General features: G+C 42.1%; 1 protein-coding gene across 2 annotated transcripts in view; it reads right to left on the reverse strand.

Moving 5' to 3' along the window:
• Positions 1–3,042: 3,042 nt before the first annotated feature.
• The window catches only part of CASP8 (caspase 8), a 20,004-nt gene continuing 14,768 nt past the window's right edge, over positions 3,043–8,278 (reverse strand). Inside the window, exons 3-9 of one of the 2 annotated variants that reach the window (XM_085299424.1) lie at positions 7,335–7,440; positions 5,973–6,111; positions 5,818–5,874; positions 5,421–5,488; positions 4,806–4,938; positions 3,703–4,204; positions 3,043–3,420 (exon numbers count right to left, since the gene is read on the reverse strand). In XM_085299424.1, the coding sequence (XP_085155550.1) occupies positions 3,285–3,420; positions 3,703–4,204; positions 4,806–4,938; positions 5,421–5,488; positions 5,818–5,874; positions 5,973–6,111; positions 7,335–7,440 (1,141 nt within the window). In that variant the 3' untranslated portion in view covers positions 3,043–3,284. Of the gene's footprint in view, positions 3,421–3,702; positions 4,205–4,805; positions 4,942–5,420; positions 5,489–5,817; positions 5,875–5,972; positions 6,112–7,334; positions 7,441–8,278 lie in introns of both variants that reach the window. The other variant, XM_085299423.1, reaches the window with a different exon arrangement.

Genomic DNA, 8,278 nt, shown 5'->3' on the forward strand with positions numbered 1-8,278 from the left:
TAACTGTAAATGCATATATGAGGATAAAGAGATGTCCTAACTTACTGTGAAATTACRGCTATTCTGATCTGACAGTTCTAATAACCTGTTCTTCCAAAATTAGAAGAACAGAGCAGTGGAGGCTGAGGAGGACAAGCTGTATTTGGTAAAACTTGTCTGTTTGTCATCAGCCAAGTTCTGCAATTTGCTCCTGCTTATATTTTCTAKTTGTGATGTTGTCCAGGTTTGCAAAGAAGAAAACTTAACTGTGTTTTCCTCCTCCCACCAAGAAAACAAAAAATTTACTGCTGGAGAGAAGTATCAAGCAGAGAATTGCAGCAGTTGAAGAAAAACACCAGATAACTGCAGCTTCTCTGCATGAGGAAAACGTTAGCCTGAGGTAGGTGCAAAATTAGTAAGAAATTAAGAAACAAATAACTGAGCACAACTAAGCCAGTATAAAGGTAACATATTGTGACATTAGCTTATTTTTATCTTCCTATGTGTGTTCTGTCCCATCTGTGTGCTGCTCATCGTTGTATGGGGCCTGTCACCCCCCATTACAACAGAAGGGGAATGTCTGTAGCTGTGACTGTATGATACAGYATCCCAGCAGTATGCACAGGCCCTTTGAAGGCTGACAAATGACTGACATGTAGCTTTTATGCTTTTGCCATCTGACCAGGAGCATTAGAAATAGCGGTGTTTGTTTTCCCTTTTCTTCTAGAAGCTTGGCTTATTACATCCATTAGCTGCAAGCCAGGCAAATGTGTCCAAAAGAGTCTCTTTTTTTTTTTTTTTTTTTTTAGTCTTGTGCGTGTGTTGTGTTTTGTGTTTTTTTTTTTTTTTTTTTTGTCAGTCTTGTTCATAATAATATTTGATATTTAGTATTTTGCTTAAATAATTTTAATGTTTTCAAGTTTTTTTCTAATTTCATAGCCACTATTCCTGTTATCCTGTTCTATTACTAGTATCATCTGCCTGTTGATTTTTAGCAGTGACATCCTTCCTGTTCAATTACTGAAGAGGAGGGATGTGATACCCCAGGTCAGTGTAAGCCAGAACTGCCCTCTTTCTTTCTTCATGTGAAGGAGCGTAGCTTTTTTTGTGAAGGAGTTAGGGGGTCAYTGCCAATTGGCCAGATATCAGTTGCTTTATATGAGAAGACTAAATATGGAAGAGAATTGTAATTGACAGATTAGATTCCTAGCTGATGAAGCATTCCTAATCAGACTCATAATTAGATGAGGAGATGCCTAATACACCCTTGGTTATGGCATGTATTAATCCTGCTGGAAAAAATTGCCCAAATTTCTATACCAGGAAGTCCTTAGGAAACTAGCTCCTTCAGAGTAGCCAATGGTACTTATTGTAGCCAAGTGTATGTATTATRTATATGTATTTTTGTTTGTTTGTTTGTTTAGATTCCTGCAGAAAAAGTTGTCAATGCAAGCATGTTGTCACTCACACTCCTCTGACTTGGGAATCTCTATGTGCACTTAAAATTTGTCAAAAGTGCAGACTTTATAAAAAGGAAAAGCCCCCCCCCCTTTGAATGGAAAGGGAACCGTGTGAGTTCAGGGCTTCTAAATCACTGTCTGGCTAATTAGCAATGTGGCAGCCCAGGCAGTTAGTATAGTAGGGGGAGGATGGAAGCCCAGGGTGTGTGCAGAGAACTGAAAGTTGCTGAAAAACATAGGTGACTGGAAGAGGTAAGAGGGCTGAGAAGTATGTACAGAGAGAGGCGTATCTAGGGCRTAAATCCACAGTAAACCAGGCTGCATTAGTTATTTTGCCTGTGGAATATTATGATTCTTTGCTTTCTATCTGGTACTCAAGTAAAGTAACAATGTGTTGGACATTGCCYGAAATAGGCAATCCTGCTGAAACCAAGAAACAGGTCATATACAGAAGTTTTTCCGTCCTTGCTTCAGCTCAGCTCTCATTGGTTTCATGCTGAATCTCTAAGCAAGTATCAACCAGTATCTAGGAAAATAACCCCGAGAACTTAGAAGCACAGATTTGCCTGCTTCTGTAACTGCTTGCTGCCTCTGCCATCTATTAATGTTCTAAACACTTTCACTGTCAACAATCTCTTTGCCTTTATCTTCACAGACACAAACTAGTAGAAAAGAATGAAGAAGTATTCAGCAGAAGAGTCCAGGGAAGGATTTAGGCTCCTAAAATAATTGTAGTGAAGATCGAATCTGTCCAGTGAAGTAAGTCAACCATCACCTACATTGGCATCACTGCTAATGCTGAAATCCGTAATGCCATTTTAACAGAACAAACATCTCATTAAAAAAAATAAAAACGGTGAAAAATTGGAGCCTAACAAAGCTTTACTTTCTGCTCAGAGCTTGTATCATCCCCAGTTCTTAGTGCATACTCATCATAGGAKGTACTACAAAAATGTTTTTGAGGAGTTGTCACTTACCTAGCAAACTCCTCTTTGGTTACACCTGCAACTGAGATCTGAAGGCCACCAAGGTAAGTGCAAACAGGGCAACAGGCCATCTTCAGGCATGAGGCTGCACCCAAACAATGGAYGTGAATGCTAGGACTGCTTCAGGAGGAGGATACTCTGAAACACAGAGCACCTCTACATCCTGTTGAGGATGCTGGAGGACAAGCACTTGACTTTGCCTTGGGATGTACTGAGACTCTAAAACTGAATGAGTTAAAGGGGGAAAAAAATATCAAAAACACTGATGTGAGCTGCTGCATCCTGTGCTGTGCCTCTGATACTATTCTAGCATCTCTGCTGCTACAATGATCAGTCAGGTTTGTGGTGCTCTCAGGCTGTGCTGAGGGAAAGTGGTCTATGTTTTCAGTTACTAATTCTAGGGTATTCTCAGACTGCAACTTTTACCTTATAGTCAGGCCAATAATTAATTAATTAAATGAATGGGGAAATAAAATTTGCAAACCCTCCCCTTTATTTTGCAAAAGCTAAGCATAAAATACACAAGTTTCTTTAACAGTTGTCTCTTTAAATTTGGAAATATATTCCATTGCTTTTTGGAAAGGTATCTTACTAAAGAAACAGCAATGTAGAAGAACTGATGATAGAAAAAAGAGTGTATTTTAGCTAGCAAACTACAAATCAGAGACCAGCTCAGAGATGCTCTCAAGTATAAAACGTCATACAAATGAACACTTAAGTGCTTGAAGATATAGCTGAGGAGCAATAAAACAGCTGCTGCTGTGCTAAAAGCAGACAGTGAAAGTTGTCAGTAAAGTTCTACCAAAGCCTGAACTGATACCAGCAATTTCCAAGCTGCKGCTCTGCAGTTCCCTCACATTCAGTTGACAGGAAAGATGAGCTTTTTCCTCAGGGTGAAACTGGGCTGTGGCATCTGCTTCCCTGCATTCTGCTTGTCAATTTTTCTGCTCACCTCTTGGTTCACTGCTGTCAGGATGGTGAGAATATCTTCTCCTCTGCAAAAATACAGGWATGTTTTGTATTAGAGAAATGGTTAACACCACAAAACTTAAAACAGGCTTCATTAGGGCTGCTATACCTCAAGATACAGGAGAATGCATTAAAAGGCTTCCGCAGTCAGGTAAACTGCTTTTAGCAATCTGTGTACCTTTTTGCTCTGTCACTGTKTTCAATCTGAGCAAGCACCTCCCCACCAGACATCATCCACCTCTGCATCCAAATCAAACTCCTGTCATTCAGAAGGAAAATATAGGTATAGCTTACGGAAACATAGTTACCGAGGACAGCTGCTCTCTAGGTGTTGGCACAGTGACTGTATATACCAGGTYCCCTGGCTTGGACTTCTGTAAGATACATAATCCTGCAGGGTAGCCATGCCCAGGAGGAAGTCTGCTTCCGAGGGGATGCAGTCAAGCTGGAATCTTGCATCTGTTTCTACAGAAGAATCTTGAGCTCCAGAATCTACTTCGATGGTTACACCTCTCTGGCGAGCATCACCTTGGCAGGCCTGAACAAAGAAGACTTTTGGTTTTCCTGCAAGTGAGTGGCAATTCCGCCCAGTGAAAGAAGTGGTCAGTTCCTGGATAGGTACTTCCTGCCCATCAACACCATATATAATGCCTTTTTTTCCATGAGAAAGGATGCAGCAAACAAAGCAGTCCTTGTCCTTGTGGTCCTCGCACTGATAGATGTTCACAGTGTTACGTATTTCCTCTGCGGTGAGGTCTTTATATTCTGCTATTTTGAAGTGAAGCTTGGTAAAGACTTTCTTCAGAGCCGCTGAAAGTAAACAGAAGAAGAACTGGAGCTGTTTCATAAAACTTGTATTTTTTTTTTTCAAATTACATTTCTATAGATAATCTGGCTATTTTGTAATCCAGCTATACTTCTTACACTTCCATCCAGGCAGTTACATTCCTGCTCTGAAAGTCATCTAGCGGTCTGACTGCTAGCCGTATCTGTATTAAGTAAGTCCCCTTAGCTCTCATTACAAGGCTTCCATGCCACCCTTGCTGTTTATTATTTATTTCCTCTATCTGGAAGGTGTACAGCGCTATTAAGAAAGCGTTATTTCCTTATCCACTTCACAGCTAACCGAGCTCTTAAAGCCCAAGCTGAGTTTGCTGCTAAAGGTTGCAGAAAACTAAGTAAAATGCTAGTGAGCTGTTGTTGTTAGCTAACCAGTGAACCCTTGAGGAGTCGATCAGGGTTTGTCAAGACAGGAAGCAGAGCTAAGTCAGCTGCTGCAAAGAAAGCAGCCTAGAAAGGGAAGCTTGGCATTCAGACCTTCAGGGCAGAACATGAAATGTATTTTCTATTCTTAAACTAGTCTGCTTTCCATGAAGCGGCAATATAAGCTCATCTTTAATGTTCACTGTACCTGCATCCATGTCTGTCCCATTCCGATCATTCAGCTTTAGTTCAGCCACTTCTGCCCTGGCTCTTGCAAAATTGTGATTATTCAGGATGAGGCACACTCCACGGGGTCGGCTGGTCATTTTGTAAACTTCAAGCTGCTGGACCAAAAGCCCACTGGTGAAGTTACTGCACCTTCCTCCAGGTGCTTCTCAGCCCTGGCTGGCAGTACAGCTGGGCAAGAAGCTGCTGGACTTGTCTGGACRGTCCTCCCCAGAAAATTTTGCTCCTAGGACATGGCAATGCACTGCCCCACTGACTCTGGGAGTCTGCACAGCATGACCTGCCACATCATCATGCTCGGCCATCAAGGATACTGGATGCACTCGCTTCTCTGCGCCCAGCAATCTGCAGATCTCCCGGTACAAGAAACGTGACCCATCTTGCTACCCTAGCAAAGGTTTCTGAAACCTGAACAGTGCAGCAGCTGCTGCCTGTAACTTAGCTGCAGAATAAAAAGTATATTACACAAGTGGTGCTCCCCCCCCCCCCAAAGTTCTAGACAGAGCCTTTAACAGTTGTGGGGGGTGACTTCTTCCCACACAAGATGATGATGTTTCTAGGAAACAAACCGACTTACCCGGGAAGATTCACTACGGTTGTCAGGAGAATCCGGTGCCACAGATGAGGCCAGCCGTCTGGCATGGGCTGAACATACACACAGAAAAAGGGATGTGTAAGCAGAGTATGTAGCACTGGAGAAAGCAGAGAAGCTTTATGCTCCTTCTCAACGAGTATCTCCAGGGGTAACCGTTCTTTGGAAATACTAAATAGTAATTTTATGGCTGTTTCTGTTAGTTGTAAACCACAAAAAAAGCAGTTTAAAGAGACTAGACTATTTTGATCAGTCAGTAAGTGGATTCTTGGTCACTGTTTAAGCAGTCACATGTGTAAAGTGAGATAGATACAAGTGGCATAAAGAGTACAAGAGGTTGAAAAAAATAAAAGGCTTAAAATTTTTTTGAGGCATTTGTTACCTTCAGTTACTCCTATGTTGCCACTCTGTCCCTCTGTGATGAGCATCTCTTCTTCACCTGAAACGCATTCATTATTAGTCCTACATGACACCTACTAGTCACGTCAAGAGTAACTGATGTGAAAGAGGCCTTTTTTTGTGTTTTTGTTTTTTTACCACATAGGTTTAATTCATACTCTTCAATTTTCTTCACCAGGCTCTTGTCAACTTTTTCACAAAGAGTCTTCAGGTACTTTAGGTTGTCTTCTCCCAAAATCCCCTTCTTCTCCATCTCAATGAAAACGTCGATCATTGTCTGGGCAATCAGAAAGGCAGTTTCCTCTTAGGGCACATCCATGCTGCCACGGGGAGGGAAGCTGCAGCATGTATAGATGTACCTAAGCCAGCTTTAAATGTACTGACAGCACAAGTGACCCCTCCCCAAGAGTCAGTTCAGCTTGTCGATATCTCAGCTGATTCAAATGATAATTCAACTCTGCTTACAAGTACAAGCATCTTCAAGACATGGTCATTTCCCTCCTGCTATTCAGAGATGCTGATCACCACTCTATCTATCTCCTGTATTAGATCCCACAAAAGCATGCAGTCTCTTTTTTTTTTAAAAAAAAAAAAAGAGAGAAAAAAAAAAAACCCAACTCATTTTTACATTGACGCCTCCTTTCATTCAGCTGCTTTCCAGTGGCTGTTTCATGCACTTACTTAACTAAAACACAAGAATCATTTTGGTGACTGCCTCTGGCAGYGGAAAAAATGAATCTAACCATGCAAGCCTGGTACAGAGATCCATCGCTTAAGGGGCAAAGGACCTGATGGTCATAARCTCACACCAAACAGCGAGTGGCAAAGTGAGAGTCACCTCAAGGATTTCCTAGAATGGCTGCCACCAAATGTTTACCGTCTCCTCTGAGAAAGAAGGAATCTGCTACAAGTATCCAGCAGTCAGACCCAGAGGCCRACATAGCCTAAGGGCAGCTGGATCTCCTACAAGGCCATGAGTGAGTGAACCCCATGCTCCTGTGCCTTAGCTCTGATAAGGCTCTGTTGCTTAGTTCCATGTTTTTTAAGTAAGATTGGAAATAAATGGAACAAAAACATGAAGTGATGATAGCCGCAGTGATTCTGTATATTTGATAATGGTATAGAAAGCAGCCAAAAGAAAATCATCTGGGAGATGAGTCCATATACTAATCACTGCTGATTTCATCACTGATTTCCATTTTTTTTTTAATAAAAAGCCACTAAAAGTCCCCTCTGTTCTGTACTGAGCTTGAGCACTAAGTCCTCAGCACCTGGCACAGGACTGGCCCAACCTCTCTGGCCTGTACTACTACTGCAAGGGCTAAAAGAAGTGACACTAGCACAGACCAAGTCTCATATTCACGGGAGGCCAGTTCCATGCCAGGTGCATCCTTTCCTGRTATTTTTTCAGTATCAGTGGCACTTTTATTCCCATCAGTGATAACAAAATACATCTATAGATTAAAATAATGATAAAAACAAGATTCAAATCATTCTTACATTCTTGCTGTTCAGCTTGGATTTTGGTAGGTCTTTTCCCAGAAGAAATTTGAAACTTTCCAGCTCATCAGTGGTGATGTTTTCAGACAGCTGAAAGAGCAGGTACCTAGAAAAGGCGTAGAGGACACAATCTCATTGTATTCCCTAGCACATCCTTTAGCAAAATTTAACAGTGTACTGTTGAACTGTGCTGCACCCCCCCCCCAACCCAAAACAATAGCTATACACACTTTTTTCAACACCTGATGGGACTTCAGTTCCAGGACAGTCTACAGTCAAACCATTTTTTCAGTTGTAGTTTAGAAGAAGAGATGTGTTTTTCTAAAAACAGAACTGTGCTGAGATTTTTCTGGAACCGAGAATAGAGAAAGTGCCATGACTTTTCACACTACACAGTGCCTTAGGAACACAGAAATTTCTGCCAACTGTACCGTCCGTGCAGTGAGACACATCAGGTAGAACTGTACCTCAGCACACTTTGGGAGAGGAAGTAAATGCCTGAACAGCTCTTTCCAAGCCACTGTGGAGAACTGAGGTGGAGCTGGAAAAACTCATGCAAGCACAATTCAGCTTCTACTCTACTACATTTTTAAATATGCTTAAAAAGAATAACAAAAAAAAACAAGGCTTGTTTGGGAGGCTGTTAAGTATTTCACCAAGGTGCAGCTTAGTTTTCTCCCCTTTACAGAGATTTTACTGGCAATATTTTTTAAGATTTGCACTCGTTTTCCTTTGGGAAGGYGTAGAAGTCTGTGCGCTTCCAAACCTAGCCTGGTGCTCAGGTCTTTGGTAAAACTTACACAAACACGTGAGAAGAGAAACGGGTCTTAGCGAGGAAAGTCCCGGATAAACAGCAGCCGGGCTGCTACCTGCGGGGCAGCACTCGCGCTGCTGCGTGCCAGGCTGCCGGGGCAGGCCATGTCCACCGGCGCTCACCTGAACGC

This window comes from Rhea americana, unplaced genomic scaffold (assembly GCF_003343005.1).
Source record: "Rhea americana isolate MKP2758 unplaced genomic scaffold, rheAme1 scaffold_15, whole genome shotgun sequence".
Taxonomy (NCBI): domain Eukaryota; kingdom Metazoa; phylum Chordata; class Aves; order Rheiformes; family Rheidae; genus Rhea; species Rhea americana.